The sequence below is a fragment of the Copadichromis virginalis genome, linkage group LG1 (genome assembly GCF_057382275.1).
Source record: "Copadichromis virginalis isolate Kocher_CV1m ecotype Utaka linkage group LG1, C_Virginalis_male_GT1.1, whole genome shotgun sequence".
Taxonomy (NCBI): Eukaryota; Metazoa; Chordata; class Actinopteri; order Cichliformes; family Cichlidae; genus Copadichromis; species Copadichromis virginalis.
In genome coordinates, this window is record NC_140618.1 from 41,849,917 (window position 1) to 41,868,960 (window position 19,044).

The following is a 19,044-nucleotide window of genomic DNA, read 5'->3' on the forward strand; positions in this document are numbered from 1 at the left end:
ATTGAGTTATTAAATAATCTGGTCAAGAAGTCAACTGCTCTCTCCTAAACATCTCCATACCTCCACAGGTATGTCATCTTCTAGAGTTCATCCTCTTCATAGCTGCCCCCACCTAGTGTCTTTGTCTTCTTTTTTGCCAGCAAAGTAGCTATGACACTGTAGTGTTTGCCAAAATGACCTGCAGTGGCAGACTGAGGTTTTTCCAGTCTGATTAATTATGATACGAGTAAGGCCTTCCTGTCACTTCAGGCCCACAGCAGTTAGTCTAATAAGAAGGCAGCAGATGACAGCTGCTTCACAGAAGGGAACATGGGCGGATCCACAGCTATGTTACATCGAGACAAAAGGCTAAATGAGAACCGCCCAGAAAAGCAACGGACGAACCAATATTGGTCTTTTTTTTTTATTTTTTTTTTTATTGTTGAATGTAATTATAGATGTGTGGTGGGCAGCAGCATATTTGTGGAGTTGTGAAGGTCCAAGCAGCTAGCATTTAGTGAGCACCGCCCAAGGAAGCCAGATAAACAGGAACTGGGTTATGGCTGTAGGAAAAGCTAAAGACGACAAATCCTTCTAATATGCACACATCAAGCCCATAAATATACTCCTCGCCCTAAACAATGCCACCATTACAGAAACAAATCTGAATTTTAAAATCCACATTTTCACTCTGTGTTTAGGGGTCTCATCAGTGTGTCAAAATATGATGGTTAAATACGCAGGCTCTGCTGTGGGGCAGGTCTTTCCTGCTTCACCCTCTCAGAAGCTGTGAAATCACGAGGACGGAAGCATTTAAAAAAAAAAAATCTAACTCTCCATCTGACCAGTAGTGTCGTGGGAAACCTTTCCTTACAGACATTTGTATAACTTGGATACTAGTTAATTATTGTGTTACAGATCTGACTATTATTAATAGTGACTGACTTTAATTAATAAGAGTAGAAAATGGTAAAACATGACGTCCAACAACTAAAGATATTTTGTTAAAGCTTGGCACTTTTGTCTACTAAAGTCGTTCTGAGCATTTCTTCAGCATGAAGATAACAAGACAACATAAATATCAATGGGAAAGCACTTAAACATATTTGGTTTTGTTTAAATACAGCAAGAACTGATTTAACCGACCCAGATTAGAAAACACAAGTGGATTATTTAAAGTGAACAGGTAAGGCAATTTACCCAACTTCCTTGGAGAATCTTTGTTTTGTGTTAACAGGTAGAGCTGGCACTAATGGTTGCAACTGTTTTAATATTACGCTGTTTTTGTTGTTTTGTTGACTTCTAGTCCTACACTGGTGGTAACACTGCGTTATTTCTTCCATCCATCCATCCATTCGCTTCCGCTTCTCCTTTTCAGGGCTGCGGGGGGCGCTGGAGCCTATCCCAGCTGTCATAGGGCGAGAGGCGGGGTACACCCTGGACAGGTCGCCAGTCTGTCGCAGGGCCAACACACAGGGACAGACAACCATTCGCACTCACATTCACTCACACATTCACACCTAGTGACAATTTGGATTATCCAATTAACCTGCATGTCTTTGGACGGTGGGAGGAAGCCGGAGTACCCGGAGAGAACCCACGCAAACACGGGGAGAACATGCAAACTCCACACAGAAAGACCCCGGCCTGATGGTGGAATTGAACTCAGGACCTTCTTGCTGTGAGGCAACAGTGCTAACCACCATGCTGCGTTATTTCTTTCTATGTTTTAAATGAGCCATTCTACTATTAGAGCTTACTTATCATATAAATGCATATCATACATCATACAAGGCTGTTAGGACAATTAAACCCAGCGTGCTGTTTTGCACTAGCATCATAACTGCAGTAATCATCAAATTACTTTAAGTACTTTTGGGGTTTTTTTTTGCTTCTTATTTAGTTTTGGTCTGATGTGGTGTGGTGGTGCTTTCCCTGTGGAAGTCAGTTTGTCTCCATGTTCGTTTACTTTTACTGCCCGTGTCAGTCTGCAGCCCTTCTGTTATCACCATTGTGAAATGAGTCTAAACAATCTGACAATTACTGGATATATCACACATATCTGAAATAAAAAATAGCCAGCTGTCTAACACTTCTGTCACAGGTTTATGCTGTGACCACTAGTGCCTAAAAGACCTCTCCTTGCAAATAACAGAATAAAAGCAGGACACCTCGGATTTTAAAACAACTTAACTATAAAGTTTGAGGATCTACTGTAAGAACCAGTAGTTTTGGTGAGACAACCATTTCCACTGAAGGAAGCAGCACGAGGAGAGAGCAAGAATATGGAAAACATTAGTGCACTTCAAGTCTGCACAGGTGGAAGAGAAAGGAGAGCAAATCTTAGGCAGTCATGGATGAATTTATTTTGAAAGGGAAGGCAAAAATGGTGTGTTATGGTAGAAAAAATAAATAAATAAATAAATAGTGTATACAGTATACACAAGGTATACAGTCCCTCTGCTTGAACTGCTGTTTACACAACAGCACTATTAAGTCAAAGCAAATATTGATATGCCAATAAACATGCACATCCGTATTCAAAGCTGCTGAACGAGCTGTCACTCATATCTGAAACTCAGAAGCAGCAGCTCCTGCATAATCTACATATAGTCTGCTGGGAATCAACTGTTCAGACAGGGAGACTCACAGAATCTACTCAGCACAAAGTCAGCTCCATGCTTCACAAGGCCGAGTTTCAGTGGCCTCCATTTTTCTGTCTGCTGGCTAAGCCTCAGCAGAACTCATTGTTGCTTCTAATCTTAAAGCTCAAGGATTGTCAAATAGTGATGCAATCAATTTTAGTTATGAAAACATATCGTCCTCCTGCCCTCGATGCAGTCCTTTTCTGGAACAAACAGTGTGATAAATAGAAATTGCTGACATCCACAGAGCTGTCTTTAAGCTAGAATTCCAAACTGGAGTAGATCCTGTTTATGTGCTCTTACAATGGCCCATAAAGTAGCATGCCAGTTTGGTTCTATTCACACAAATCTAGAAGACCTTGCCAGCTGACCAAATCATATATTCAATCAAGTGAACCAGTATGTGCTTCTAAGCCATCTGAGCATCCAATGCCGTTAGCTCTCAGAAGCTGCTGAGCGAGACAAAAAAAATACTGCACTGAGTGGAACGTGTTAATACAGGACTTGGAAAATCCCCATGTGACCAAGAATTAGAGTAATCCCACCTGTGGAACTGGAACTAGTGAATCTGTAAGTTAGACAAAGACTGTTAGCCTGTATATGGTGTTAACTAGAAGAAAAGACAACATCAAGAAAACCTATAACAACCATGCAACCTGAAGAGCCAGCTTGCATCCAGCAAAGTTGTTATATTATGTTACAGACCAAAACAAGCACGAGATGGGTGTTTGGACCCGATGCTAACCGCCCTTGTGATGAAAACCTACTCAGAACATGCATGCAGAAATATAATGGTGTGGTTGTTGGCAGGTGGAGAGCAGCACATTACAGAGTGTGCTGGTTTGACAGCCCTGCTGACCACTCAGTAAAAATTAGGATTAGGAGGAGGATTCAAAGCAGGGCAGCCTTGTGATTCCCATTAGCAGGGCTGGAAGTTTCTTTTTGAGCTGGCATGCATGGCAGGAGAAGAAACAGTCTTTGTACTGCTGAGGACAGCAGATCAATGTCATCCATCAAAAACACAACTACAGACTACGTCAGATGCCTTTATTGAGGGCTCTTTATCTGTTAACTACAGTTTAATGAAGTTCACTGGTAAAGAAAAGCTATTTATGGCATCACTTTTCTTCATACTTTATTGTCAGAGGCCAGAACTTTGTCAGTTTATGGTTCTGTGACAAACAAATTTATAGGCCTGATTAATCAGATGAGTTATAGGCATTGATTGTTAAAGGTGCCGTCACAGACTGTGGTTCTTTCCACAATGAGACTGAATTATGATAGAAAACGAGATTTTATACTATATTTGCTAACAGCCATTTGAAATCTCTGCTCCAGTAACAGCAGCCAAACACCGACACTGCCTACACTAGAAATCACAGGAAATTCTAGTTCTGACAGTAACAGCAAATAGTAAACACAAAACAGATAAATTCAGTGTGACAGAGGTCTGGATCTTACTATATCCCCTAACACTGGTGAGACTGATCAGTCTAGGATCACTAGGACAGTGAGTAGATCCAGACTTGGCTGAATGCCTCTAAGTGCCTCTGGACAGCCAGTACGGCCTTTACTGCAGTGACAGAACCAAAGTAACAATTCTGTGGTTCTACTTTTGCATTTGAGACATCTTTTTTTCCCCCTCTTAACAATGGAAATTGGCTTCCGTGCAACTAAGACCTCCAGCACCAGCTAGTTGAAACCCTCGACGCTTCAATGTGGCAGATATATTTTACTCTGTACATCGTTAAGACATAACATTCTTCATTGTTTTGTGAGCTTTAGAAGCATTATAGTTTTATGAGTAGTCAGACATTTGGAGCCTGGGTTGGGTATAATGTCCGTTAAAGTAACGGCAGGAGGAAACCGTTTCAAATACACTTTATTGTTATTTCAGTTTATTAATTAGCGCTTTCCTTCACTGTGTGACATTGAGCGGTACGGAACGTAAAATGCTTCATATTCGTTTTTGATTGCATTAAACTACTGCATGAGAGAAGCAAATGAAAATCACTGTTTTCAGAGATGCAACACTTAGAACTCAGCAGGCACATGCACAAAGAAGCCAGATCCTGCTCAAATACACTGAAATAGAGCTGACCGGGCTGATCTAAATATCGACACCAAAGATGCTAATGGTATTGGATCAGTACTTTCTTTCTCTTTTCTATGTTCAGCACGTAACCCACTGCATTGTGTTAGATAATTGTTTTTTTTAGAAGTAAAAAAAAAAATGTACCTCAATAACACCTGAAACTTTTGCATTGACCAGTAAGTCTATTTTACTTACAGCGTAGAGCACATTTAACCAACAGGCATCAACACGAACTACTTTAGAGACAGGAACATTTCAGGTCTCCTAAAAAACAGATGAAATTATCAAACTGCATTTTGAAAGTATTTGGGATCTCTTTGTATCGTGTGTTAAAGCATACTGAAATATGCTTGATAATCTGAAACAGTCAAGTGTGACAAATATGCAAAAATAAAAACAAATAAATAAATAAAAAAGCAAGAAGGGAAATACTGCACTGTATTGTTGCATAATATAAAAAAAGAACATCAAAACAAAAGTTCACCCTGTCATTACTGGGTTTGGCTGTTTTTGAACTTCAGTGACAATTAAAAGTCTCGTACTGTTTTCTTTCAGAATGTGCAGAGAGTGCAGGAGAAGCTCAATGGCAGCAAAAGGTTTCTCTCCAAATAAGTTATTAAGAAGTACACAAATGACAAAGCCACGAATACAAGAGAAAGTGAAGTATAGCGATGGGATGGACCAATATAGGTTTTTCCAGGTATAATTTGATTCCACTGTTTAATCAATAAGCGGTATTACACCTGTCTGTCTAAGAGACTGGAAATCTGTCTGTGATGGCAATATGAGTTCTTTCACATGAGATTTGTGTCCAGCCAAAATAACATGTATATCAACAAAGGAAAATCATATTATTGTTATCAGCCACAATTTTTACAATAATATTTCAGTTTCTTTTTATGAAGGGGTAGCCCGTCTCAAGTGGCTTTAAGTGCTTCAGGAGAACAGAAAAGTGCTGTATAAGAATCCGTCAATTTACTGGCTTGTACGGACTGATTCAAAAGCTACCGTAGCTGACATTGCCAGTCCAGGGTGCATTGTTTGTTGTGTATACGGTTTCATAGCCAAACGCTACCCATGCTGATCTCTGTCAAACGTGAGCCTGAGCAGAAACACCGTTGCTGAACGTGTAGACCAGCTGTCCACCAATCTAAAAGAACAGCTTGTGGAAAAGGGAAAAGATTTCACTGCATATTCCCTTGCTGTGGATGAGAGCACTGACACAACTGACATTGCCCAGTTGTCAATTTTCATTCGTGGAGTGGACTGCAGCCTGACCGTAACAGAAGAGTTTTTGGCGTTACGTCCGATGCATGGCACGAGTACAGGACAAGATCTGTATGAAGAGGCATCCAGATGTGTAAATGAGATGGGACTGCCTTGGGAAAAACCCGTGGGATTGACAACAGACGGAGCACCCGCGGTGTGTGGACACTAGGGATGGGTACCGGTGTCCGGTGCCATGATGGCACCGGTTCTGACATAAACGGTAGTAACCAGACCGAAAAGCAGCGCACATTTCGGTGCTTTTTTTTCCTGAGCTGTGATACACTTTAGATTCTAGCCAATCATTTTACGTTTCCGAGAATAGTAGGCGGGCCCAGGTACGTACGTTCTTTTAGAGCAAACTCAGCAGCAACAAGTGCTTTAAGCTGATACTGTGATACTGTCAAAGGAGGTAACACCTCGAATCTGATGAAACACCTGGCGACGCATAGCGTTTTTTTTAAAAGCCCAGAAATGCGCCGTATTTGATAGCTTGCTGCGAGACCTCACACCAAGCGCATCTACTGCGGGTGGGTTGCCAGTTATGCAACATCCCCCAAAAACACGAAGAGGAGAGTCCTGGCCCCTAGCCCTGCCAGTGTAGCAGAAATGATGAGGATGATGATGCAGCAGCAGCCGTTCTTCTCTGCGTGAGTAGCTTCATGTTGTTCGTGTGTAATTTACGTTGAGTAGGCTAACCACGTTATTACATTAATGCATGTAAGGTGAACTAGCAAACATCATCATAGCTACATGCTGCTGTCTTCTTGTTTGATGGCAGATGCTCCCTTCACCCTGGCCAAAAAGGCTAAAATGACCAAAGAAAAAGTGGAAAACAGTTAAACATGAGAGGTTTTTGGACAAAGTTTGTGTTTTTTCCATTGATTAAGCACTGCTTCCAGCCAAGAATCATACCATATATGCCCCATAGCTGCAGAAAAGGCTAACATTGTTATCTTTTTACAAAAAACAGCTGAGCATGAGAGGTTTTTGGACCAATTTTGTGTTCTCTATTCTTTAAGCACCGGTTTGAGCACCGTTTGAGCACCGGCACCGTTTCAAAAGTACCGATTTGGCACCAGTATCGGATAAAACCTAAACGATACCCATCCCTAGTGGACACAGGAGTGGATTGGTGGCAAGGATACGTGAGAGGATGCAGGACGAAAATGTCACAGAGGAGCTGACAGCTTATCACTGCATAATACACCAGGAGTCGTTATGTGACATGTAATGACCATCATAACGCGCGCAGTTAACTTCATCAGAAGTTTAAATCACCGCCAGTTCAGGGCATTTCTGGGAGCGTTAGATACAGAGCATGGTGACTTGCCCTATCACACAGATGTGCGATGGCTAAGCCAGGGAAAGGTGCTGCAAAGATGTTTCGAGCTTCGTGAGGAGATCTGTCTGTTCATGGAAAGCAAAAGGAAAGACACAACAGAGCTTTGAGATGAAACATTTATGTGTGAAATGGCGTTTCTGTGCGACATCACAAGCCATCTGAACGTGATGAACCTGCAACTGCAGGGACGGGGGCGTGTCATCTCTGATATGTGCAGTACGGTGACGGCGTTTCAAACCAAGCTGAGTCTGTGGGAGACGCAGAAAGAAACCTTGAGCCACTTCCCCAGCTGCCAGACCACGAAAGAGAAGCGCTCTACCGCTCAACATACTTGCCGCCGAGTTCCGACGCCGATCTGCTGACTTTGAAGCTCAAAGAAGCAGGTTTGAACTACTTGCCAATCCTTTTGGAGTTGATGTGGAAAGCGCACCACCGAACCTCCAGATGGAGTCGATTGAGCTCCAGTGCAATGACACACTGAGGGGAAAATATGAGAGCGGGTGCCGCCGAGTTTGCACGTTTCATCCCCGACACAATGCCGCAGCTGCGCATCCAAGCTGCTCAGACGCTCTCCATGTTTGGCAGCACATACCTGTGTGAACAGTTGTTCTCTTTGATGAAGCTAAAAACATCACACCGGAGCCGTCTTACTGATAAACACCTTGACTCAATCCTGAGGACTTCCTCAGCTCAGAGCCCGACCCCGAACATTGATGAACTCGTACAACAGATGAGACACCACCAAGTATCAGGCTCAGACAAGTGAGCAGAACATTTACGCATTTCTAGTTTTTAATTCAGTTACATTTTTTACATTTGTTTCTACAAGACGGGATTTTTCTTTGAAGTATTGTTTTGTCTGTGTGCCATAGATTTTTGTATTTTATCTTATTGTATTTTATTTATTTATATGTATTTTTCAGTTAATGGACTCAGGGAAAATTGCAGATAAGAGCCATGAGACAGAATACAACTGGTTTGATTATTTTTTTTCAATTTTCTCTTTTTACTATTGGAAAGCAGTAACTGGATCACAGAGCAGCACAATATTGCACTTTCAGTTTACAATGCATGCAACTTCATTCATGCATTCATCTTGATATTAAGGAGCATATTTTATTTTCTTTATGAATGACATTTACTTTTTTGCTGTTTGCCTGTTGAAAATGTTTTCTTTGGAAATAACTGACAGAGCCATCAGAAAATATTGGATTATTAATTTAATCGTTAAATAATATACAGTACACTGTGTTAGGTCTTGGTTCAATAGGTTATGTGCAATCATTTTAATGTTTTAATACACATTGAACCAGTCCGGCCCTCAGCTTGTAGCAAATTTGTTTTTTGGCCCTCTGATGTATGTGACTGTGACATCCCTGATATAGATGATGAGATATTCAACGTCTTTGCAATTTTAATTTGTAGATGCAGTTTTTATGTACTGGTGAACGTTAACCCATCTTTACTTCTGACACTGGCAACTGGTCAGTTACCACTTACTTGTCCACCTTATTGTTGCACCCCATCTCAATCTTTTTGAAAACTGTTGTTCTCGTGCTCCAGTTTAGCCCAGTGGGATGAGCAGCTGAACGTAGGCCCGGTTCTTCCCCCTCTCTCTCCCCGCTTTCCTGTCTCTCTCCAATAAAGGCCAACCCCCCCCCCAAAAAAACAAAAAACTGTTGAACTAATCAAATTCAGCTAATATTACTCTTAACATGCCACATTTTTTCAGTTTATTATGTTTATTATGTGTTTATTATGTTACTTTGTGAATAAAATATGGGTTCCTGGGACTTGCAAACGATTGGTTTCTTTCCAGTTTAATTGGGGTTGTAATATTAGCACAGCTGTCATACAGGGTCCATGGAAAATGGAAATGGAAGCATAATGTTGCCTGGAGTCAGCTTGTATGGAGCTGGCTACATTTTTGACTTGTTTTACACTAAAATATGTTGTATGTCAACTGGCACCATTAAAAGTATACAGTGTTAGCACTTTTGTAATGCATCCCAATACAGGTAGTAAAGACACTGAAGCCTTTTGTTGTGATTACTAAGTGAATTTATGGAAGTGTATTCAGAGACAACAGCATGTTGCGCTAAATCGGTCTTAAATCCTTCCAGATAAATCCTATACCACTTCCTCTGCCCACATACACTCAAATCCACCCATAACTCCCTTGCACCTCACACTTGGAAGCCCTGTGTACAACAACTAAATTACTACACAGATAAATAAATAAACAAACACCTTACCTCATACGACCAGACACACTGAACACCTGCAAATCTCCTGACACACCGGCCCACCTCCACATCTTCATGGGTAGTGTACATCTCCTGTAAACACTCTCTGATATGGGGTACCATCCTCTTAAGAACTTCACGGCTCATGATGACGCCTGGCCCACCCATACAGAAGTTCTCCCCAGGCTCCAGAGCCAGTTTCCCAAGCTCATCCCGGGCCCCCATTCCCGTTTGACCCAGAAAGATGGCCTCACTACTATTGAGGCTGCGCAGGAAGCTCTCGAGCTTCTCACTCTTGATGTAGACATCATCATCAGCCCTCATAAACCATTCATACTTATCCAGGTAATAGTCATGCATGTACTTAAGCATCATGAAGGACTTCTTTTGGGGAGGGTATGAGTCATCTACATTCTTCAGAGCCACTATCGGGATCGGTATGGAGGTGTCAGATCCTTCACTGGAGAAGAACTCCACACGACCTGGAATTGTCTGTGCCCATGTCCTGTAATCAACACAGACAAAAGGAGAGGACTGGTGTTATGATGATATGTCTAAGACAACCAAAAACAAGTGTGTATTCTGCAGAGGACACCACTAGGTACATTCATCTGGATATGGCTGAAACAGGTGGCACAGTCATAAATGTTCAGCATTTAGAAACCAGCGGCTATTTCAGAGGTAGAAAGCTCATATTTTAGTGATATTCCTAATTTGCATCATAACCTTCCAATAATATTCCTGCTAAACATCAAATATTGTGACAATAACAGTTTTAGTCATTTTGCCTCTGTATAGCACCACATCGGAGTTTAAATCAAACAAGTTATGGTTGAAGCGCACACTTCCGGCTTGAATTCAAGAGGTTTAACAACATGTAACTGTTTATCAATTACAGGCCTGTTTTGGAGCAGGTCCTGCTTCTTTGGGGGTATTCCTGTCCTCTGATTGTCTTCAGTAACAATTTAAAACAAAACAAAGCCAAAAAAACCATCTGCGTGTGTGCCAGAGAGAGAGGACGTGAACGCCTGTGTGTTTGTCATATAACGGACTTGAAAAGTGAAGGTGAGACTGCAGTAATCCCACCCCATGAGAGCCAGAGGCAGACAAGGAAATGCCCAGGAGGCCCCGGACCTCCACCGCACCCAAGAGAACCGAAAATCCGAGGATAACAACCACGCGTCCACCGACGCCCACCAACCAATTGTTTTTTTTAAAGGTGGCAGACATTTCTCCAAACTGTTGTGATCTAGAAATACATTTCTATATTGAGTAGTGCACAAACTGATTTTCTGAGCAGTGCATAGGGCAGTGAGGACTGTATGTCACCTAAGATGCACAGCTTGGCGGAGGTTGGGATACAGCAGCTAAACCATGTGGATCAGTCTTCACATATCCTCTGGACAGGTATACACGATCCCATATCATACATATAGTTCTTGTAGGATTTGCCTGTGCAGTAGGTTACAGCATAGGCATATTTTGAGTCTGTAAGACCCATTTTGAACATCCTTTGTCCTATAGATCTGAGAGAGTATATAGCCCTGCAGCTTGGAAGAGCCAGAGAGTAAACCACTGACCTTCAGGACTGGTAGACAAACTGTTCTACCTCCCAAAGTGACCACATACTACAGAATATTATACAAGTGTTCTATGTATGAAAAACTAAAATCTTAATTCTGAAAACAAAAGCGTTAACTGTTACAAAAGCAAACAAAGTAGAAAAACAGATCACATAACTGCAGCCGACATTAATACAAAATAAAATAAAAAACAATACTGTGCAATTTATTTTGTATAGATTCAAATTGTGTTGGATTATTGGGAAACAACTTTCTAATGTGAACAAAGGACAAAATAAACAAAACTGAAAAATACAGCGATTCTGTTATTTACCTACCACAAAAAAATAAAAATCAATACATTTACACACAGAAAAGATCCAATAGTGTCTCAATAAAGCGAACTGTGAGGTTCATCTCCAGATCAGAATTCTGTATTAATCCCTGAGAAAAGGATGTGGGTTACAGTTGCCCCAAGAGTGTAACAGTAACAGACTAAACTATTTAAATAACAGAATGTTACAGATTTGACAAATGTTCAATTCAAACTGCACCAATATATACAAATCGCTCAAATATAAATATCAAGAATATTGACAACGAATATTACAGCGGTGGAATATATATGATTAACATTCGACTCTAACCTGTAAACATCGTCGTGTGCAGAAAGGCTGCAACTACTGCAGTGTTTACAGTGTGTTAGATGGAGGAGATGTACAGGGAGCCACGGGCAGGAATGACTTCCTGTGTGGTTCAGTGGTGCTTTTTGGTGACCTCAGTCTCTCACTGAACGGGCTCCTGTGAGTAGCCACAAATCCAATACGGTAACAATGTTTGACTTTGCTGTTCAACTGTTTCTTTAACCTCTTTACAGCAGGGCACAGGCCGTCTGACAGAAAGGTTCATGGCTAAAGAGTTGGCAACCTGAATTCAATTACTTTAAAAACATGCTTAAAATCCAACATTTTCAACTGTGCTTACTGGTATAATGTCCTTTAGAATAAAATGGGCGGCTGCATTGGTGATATCACTGTGCCACTTTATTTTATCTCACAAGGCATGGACTGGGAAAAAGTATCTGTGCAAATAAAATTCGGTATTGTCTGTGGATTGCATGGTGCACGTATATTGTCAACTGCACACTGTGCAAGGGTGGCACTACTTAAGATGTTAACATTTTATGGTGCTACCTGCCTTTTTGGGAACACACTTTTGACACAGTTTGCAGAACTCTGCTTCTTTGTCCAAACGGCCAAAAACTCTCCACGTAACTAAAGTCCTCTTCAACAAGTTCCTTGTCTCTTTAGCCTTAATATTCGACTTTGCTCTGTGGCTACAGCAGGCACTACTAGATGGGAGGTTGGTGGTTCGATTCCTGGCTGCTCTAGTCTACATGCCAAATATCCTTAGGCAAGACACTAACCACAAATTGCATATTTGCTAACCACAAGTGTGGTGTTGCATATCTGGCCAGTGTACCAGATTGGTGATACAGCCATTTCTAAAGTTTCGATTAGGTTTATTTGGGTTTTTTAGTCTAATGACGTCCTCCTTGTGGGTGGCTGTAGCTGAGGAGGTACTAACTGTATTCACTAGAGGGTTGGTGGTTCAATCCCTGCATTATCCAGGGCACATGTTAAAATGTCCTTGGAGGTGCAGGTTTCCCGTTTAAACAGTACAGTTACGTAATGACTAAAACTTGCAGCATTGTTTGCCAGTAGTGCAAATGCTCGTCACTGAAAGAGTGGCCACTGGTACACTCACTGGTGGTGAGTACAGAGTACAGCACTTACGATCTCACTTAGATTATCTTTGAGTTAGTGATATCACAGACACTCAGATACTGGTGAATGATTGCTGAGAGTGATGGAATCAACCTCTCTCTGACACGAGGACCTGGAGATTTAATACATCATTAATGAAAGAACAAGATTTCCTTAAATAATTCAAAAACAAGTGGGTGACGTATTTAGATAGTAATGACCTACCAGCAATATCGCCATGTGTTCTATGGGAAGCAAGAAAAGCAGTAATATGTGGCAAAACATTATCTTACTGCTCATATAAGAAGGAACCCCACCCCCGCTTGTATTAGAAATAGCACAAACAATTCAATCATTAGAATATACCTATGCTCACCACAAGAGCACACATATTTAACAACCTGAGAAAACTAGAATAAAATGAAATATTTAACGAGAGAACAAAATTTCTGATGCAAAGGCTGCGTTTGGAGGACTTTAAACACAGTAATAAATCTGGAAAAGTCTTTGCTAAAGAGCCTGTTAAAGCTATAAAAGGAAGAAAACTATTTACTCTATAAAGGATTCCACTGGGAACATTACTCATGATCGACAACAAATAAATGAATCTTTTAAAGACTTTATACAGATGAATCCCTCCAACGCTGACATTGCAAACTTTCTTAACAATACAAATCCACCAAAGTTAAATGACGAACAGATTGTGGTTCTGGATTCACCTCTTTCTACATCCAAATTCCATGAAGCCCTACGGCGTCTCCTAAACAATAGAGCCCCAGGACCAGATGAAGTAAATTAACAGTCCTGCCTCTGAATTGTAATTCTCGAAATGCCACAACTACTCCACTACAGTCAGGTAACACTAGAGCTCTAGGTATAAATTGGCTGGACCTAGAATAATAGTTTTGTGAAAAAGCCTTTCATCAGCTCCACGTAGGTCACAATGTATAAGGTCATTCATGTGGCTTTGCTGGCTGTAATGCAGCAGCACCGCTGTGGACGTGGGCACCCGACCTGGGGCTTCCTTCTTATACTGCTGGGATAGGTGTGCAGAAGCTGTATGGATCGGACGGACTTGTCACTGTTCGGGTGTCATAGGTCACAGCGATACGAGCAGGTACAAAAATGTGATGATGTCTGACTGCATGCCACTGATTGGCTGGTCGGTGGCATCATTCGATGAGTCACAAGAGCGTCTCATTTACAAAAATCAAAACCACCACTTCCCGTGTCACAGACCGGGCAGCGGGTATATTCTTGCCTCGATGGCCACCTTTGTTGTACCTTTCATGTCGCATATTAATTACGCCACCAACGCTAAGCTGCATTACCGTTACAGCGACCACGCACATGAGCTGGTACTTGATTGTAATGGAAAACCACTCAGAGTAGGTCCTAATGGAAAAGGGGCTTAACACGCTCTCTCACACTACAAGAACATTGCTGATTTGTACATCTCTGCATTTTGGAATTTGTGTTCCAGATGCTGTAGGTTTGTTTTTTCTTACCAGAGTACTCCATCCTTTTATTTCATCTCCCCCTATCCCCCACCTTTCTTTTTTCCTCCCTGTCCTGCTCTTGTGATGATGACATCTGCCTTAGACATCATCATGACAAGACAAGAAAGCTCCTCACTACGTATGGATGGTTTCATCTCACGTCCAGCACCCTATAACTGTACTCTCCGCCGAAGATAGAAAGCTGAGGACAAGTGAGTGCCAAAAGCACTATTCAGGATAAAACAACATAGATCCATTAGTACTTCAGGAAAATGGCCATAACTGTTCATGTGCCGCTGCACGCCGCGTTTCACCGGTCAATAGAAAAAGTAGCCAATCCTATGGCTGGACCAAAGTTGGATTGAAAGGTGCACAGGAACAAGCCCTAAGCACAAGAGCGATAGAGTCTGGGGTCTACCACACCAGGCAAGACCCCAGGTGCAGCCTGTGCAAAGATGCACCTTAGACACTTCAGCACAGACAGGGCATACTGGAACACCATTACCAAATGGCTGGCATAGCATAAAGGAACATCTATGCCGAGTATGGTCTAGATGTCCCAAGGTCAAAATGGGATACACACCCTAGGTTGGTTGAGACTGACCAAGCTAAAATCCTGTGAGACTTCCAGGTATAGACGGACAAGCTGGTGGTAGGTGACCAATATGACATAGTAGTTGTGGATAAGCAGAGGAAGACGCCCATTGTGACGATATAGCTCTACCAGCAGCTTGAGAAATACCAAAGGCTGTGAGAGTTAGAGAAGATGTGGACATCTCAACTCTGGAAACAGTAAGGAACAGCCAATCAGAGGAAAGTTAGCTTTTGTCTGTATATGGTATTATTTATTAAATAAGTTAGGAAACCATGTAAGTGCCTCTTTCTACAAACATACACACATACAGGGTGTCTATGTACCTACACATTATGCCTCAATATCACCACAACCACAGTCGAGTTCTGTGGGAATTACTGGCCAGTAAAGGACAATAAAGATTATTTCAAACTGTAAATCTAAACGTTTTAATGACACTGAAACTGATGGAATATGGTTCCTCTCCAAAAATAAACATAAAAGCAAAAGTAATCTTTAATGTAGAGTAACCTGAAAGGTAACACTGCTACACTTCTTTTAAATACTTACCCTTACAACATGTCAGACATTATCTTACACTGCTTTTTGTTCACTGCAGTCACAGTTCCATCTTTTTTCTTCACCATTTATAAAAAACAAAACAAAAAAAACAACATGTACCCATGTGCTCTCATCACTTCCAGATGAACTACAGTTTTTGGCACACATGCTGTCTACAGTACTGTGGTACTAAAGAAAGAAGAGTACTTTCCTCTTTTCTTTCCGCCTGGGTCATGGCCTGAACTTTCTGTTGAAACATTTTTTATTTTTACTTCTCCACTTGCTCATAAAAGATTATCTGGCTGTTGGGTTTTACTCAGTTTTCTCTTTCTTCTAAATTGTAGGGTCTATACCTTTTGATACGAAATGACTTGAGGTTGTTGTGAATTGGGACTTTGTCAATTTAATTGGATTTAATTGAACTGGACTTACAACTTTAAAAAGGAATCACCGTCCTAAGCACAGCAGTAAATTAAGCAAAATATGGCTTGAAAAGCGAAAAAGCAAAAACTGGGTTTATGGTATTACCTTGTACATGTCCAGACTTGAATCCAATTGAAATTTGAAGTGGGCACTACATGCAAGTAAAGCTCTCAGAAAACTGGTCACACTTTTCAAGCCTATAACAGAGACTGATTTTTGATGTTTTTGTTAGAAATATATTTTTAAAAGTTTAAGGTTTTTCCTGTCTGTTTGCCATCAGGTATGTCTGCTTAAAAGGGTCAACTGTTTGCTAATATGTTAAAACAAAACGAAAAGAAGAAATTGTGATGAACTTCGTCGTGATCCAGTTTGATTATCTACAGCTGACGATCTCGTCTACCTCCTCAGCCACGACCAGTCGAAGTTAAAGCAGTTTTACTCTCCATACGAGCTGGTAGCGGACAGAACATTGCTATACGTGTCACATAATGTGGCATATTTGTGTGCTAACATATAAATATCATTATGTTTCACGTTATAATACGTATAGCCGGTTAACTGAAGAGGCTACTGTACAAGAGGCCCGTGCGTTTCCAAGTTTAGTTCTTTTATATTAAATTGATAGGTTCGGGCATTGTTCCGTAAGTGGCGTCACATACCTGTGTGCTGCCACGGCACGGTTGTTCAGGTACTTCTGGGCAGTCATGACGCCAACAAATAGGAAATTGTTCGATCTGGAAGCAGATTTCTCAGTCGGCGGTGAACCGTTAACTTCAGGCCACAAGACTCCCCCGTATTCTTTCCCGAGACCCCCGTTGAGCCCACACCCGGCAGAGTTGGCTTTTCTTTTCTGTCCAGCTTTCTTCAACTCACTCGCCTTGGGTAAAATCAGCCTGGAAGCCAGTGTGAACCCAACAACCAGTCCCAACAGAACACTAAACCAGGCTCTTCGACTTCGACCTGCCATTCCCCCAAACTTCATTAGCTCTGTCGGTAAAAGCGATAAGCAAGACTCGATCGTCTCGATACAAACACTGAAGACTGGGTCGATAGAGCTCGTTTTCCGCCAGAGAACCGGGCTCACGCGCAATCTCTCATGGTAGAAAAGCCCTTTTCTTCCAGATGCCTACGTAGCATCGCAACAGTCTTACTGAAGCCGTCACTTGAACAATTCTCTGTCGTTGGTCCTTCGGGCGATCAAGCCGTCCCCCGCTGTCGATCATGGACGAATTTCACAGCGATCGAAAAGCGCAGTAGCTTTTTATCACTTAGCGTTCAGTAGTGGCCCGACTCTCACCATTATCTAGACATGGCAAGAATGTCTGTCGAGAAGAATGATCGCGAAGGGTTTAACAGTGGTTTGACCCAACGGCAGCTCCGTAGAAATCTTCTAATCGCCTCCACCCCCGTGGGCCCGACGGTGCTGCCTTTAAGCTGCGTGTGAAACCATACTCACACGTCTAAATTCATCTGCTGTGTAAATGTAGCCAAAGCGTAGCTTCTTTCTGCCATAGTTAATAACACTTTACATTAAAGCAGTAGTAGTTATATAGTTAGTGACTATAAGTGTCACTAATGCACGAGCTATTGCGTGAAACTGTTCTAACAAAAGTCACATTGCTTGATTGTGTACACACATGCTGATAATGCTAAAGCCTATTAACATAAAATCGTTTTTCCAAGACAAAAATTTGTATCAGTATGTCATTTTATTACGCCGTCATTTATTAAGATCTGTGGCCGATAAAAGAACGAGTCACAATAAAGTTTTGAAAGTCTAACGTCCTTAAATGCAGCATGCTTGTTCTCTGAACTCTAGCGCCCCCAAGTGCTTGTGGTGGCGTTCGTCACCACGTCGAAAACTGTGCCTTGTCTTCATTGTGGAAGATTTTACAGCATGTTTCTTTTTAGGCCACGTCAATAAGTGACAATAAAAAGCGCTTCTGGCGTGTATTAAATTGACGATCTCTGTGAACTGCAACGTTCTGCTGGGAAAACCTCATGAAAGTCGTCATGAAAGACTCCTGGCACTCTTTTTTTGACACACACCACCCTCTTAAGAAACAATGGTTTCCCTATTTATCAAAAATGTCAAACTGAACATTCTGAAAGTAAATGACAAAAATCCTTTGTTATTAACAGTTTAAAAAAAATTAAGAAGATTTATTTTCAAGATTTTTCTTGTTTGTGTTTTCAATTGAGATAATAAAAAATACTGAGCACAAAATATCACCATGTTTACTTTTAATTCTGCAAAAGTACACCTCCCATATACATGTCATTTCAATTCAATTTTATTTCTATAGTGCAAGTCGCACTTTATATTATAAGGTAAAGACCCTGCAATAATAGAGAGAAAATAACAAAAATCAGACGCCCCCCAATGATCACATGTTTGCCAAAAGTGGTAAGGAAAAGCCTTATCGTCTGGGTTTTTCTTCCTGTTAAAAGGATGCAGTCGTAACAACCACCAGGCGCTACAACAAAACTGGCTCACATGAGGACCGCCCCTGAAGAGGAAGACCAAGAGTCACCTCTGCTGCTGAGGATAAATTCATCCAAGTCACCAGCCTCAGAAATCACAAAACAGCACCCCAGATAAATGCCACACAGAGTTCCAGTAGCAGACACATCTCTACATCAACTGTTAAGAGGAGACTGTGTGAATCAGGTAGCTGCCAAGAAACTACTACTAAGGAAAAGCAACAAGCAGAAGATATTTCATCCATCCATTCGCTTCCGCTTCTCCTTTTCAGGGCTGCGGGGGGCGCTGGAGCCTATCCCAGCTGTCATAGGGCGAGAGGCGGGGTACACCCTGGACAGGTCGCCAGTCTGTCGCAGGGCCAACACACAGGGACAGACAACCATTCACACCTAGTGGCAATTTAGATTATCCAATTAACCTATCCCCACAAGCTGCATGTCTTTGGACGGTGGGAGGAAGCCGGAGTACCCGGAGGGAACCCACGCAAACACGGGGAGAACATGCAAACTCCACACAGAAAGACCTGATGGTGGAATTGAACTCAGGACCTTCTTGCTGTGCGGCAACAGTGCTAACCACCGTGCCACCATGCTGCCCC

At 41.7% G+C, this 19,044-nt stretch overlaps 1 protein-coding gene and 1 pseudogene across 1 annotated transcript in view; one reads left to right on the forward strand and one right to left on the reverse strand.

The window, feature by feature from the left end:
• The window catches only part of chsy1 (chondroitin sulfate synthase 1), a 30,598-nt gene extending 13,228 nt beyond the window's left edge, over positions 1-17,370 (reverse strand). Inside the window, exons 1-2 of the mRNA XM_085463630.1 lie at positions 16,621-17,370; positions 9,586-10,081 (exon numbers count right to left, since the gene is read on the reverse strand). Of these exons, the coding sequence (XP_085319756.1) occupies positions 9,586-10,081; positions 16,621-16,943 (819 nt within the window). The 5' untranslated portion in view covers positions 16,944-17,370. The remainder of the gene's footprint in view (positions 1-9,585; positions 10,082-16,620) is intronic.
• On the forward strand, positions 7,088-8,096 carry LOC146719334 (general transcription factor II-I repeat domain-containing protein 2 pseudogene; annotated as a pseudogene).
• Positions 17,371-19,044: the final 1,674 nt, after the last annotated feature.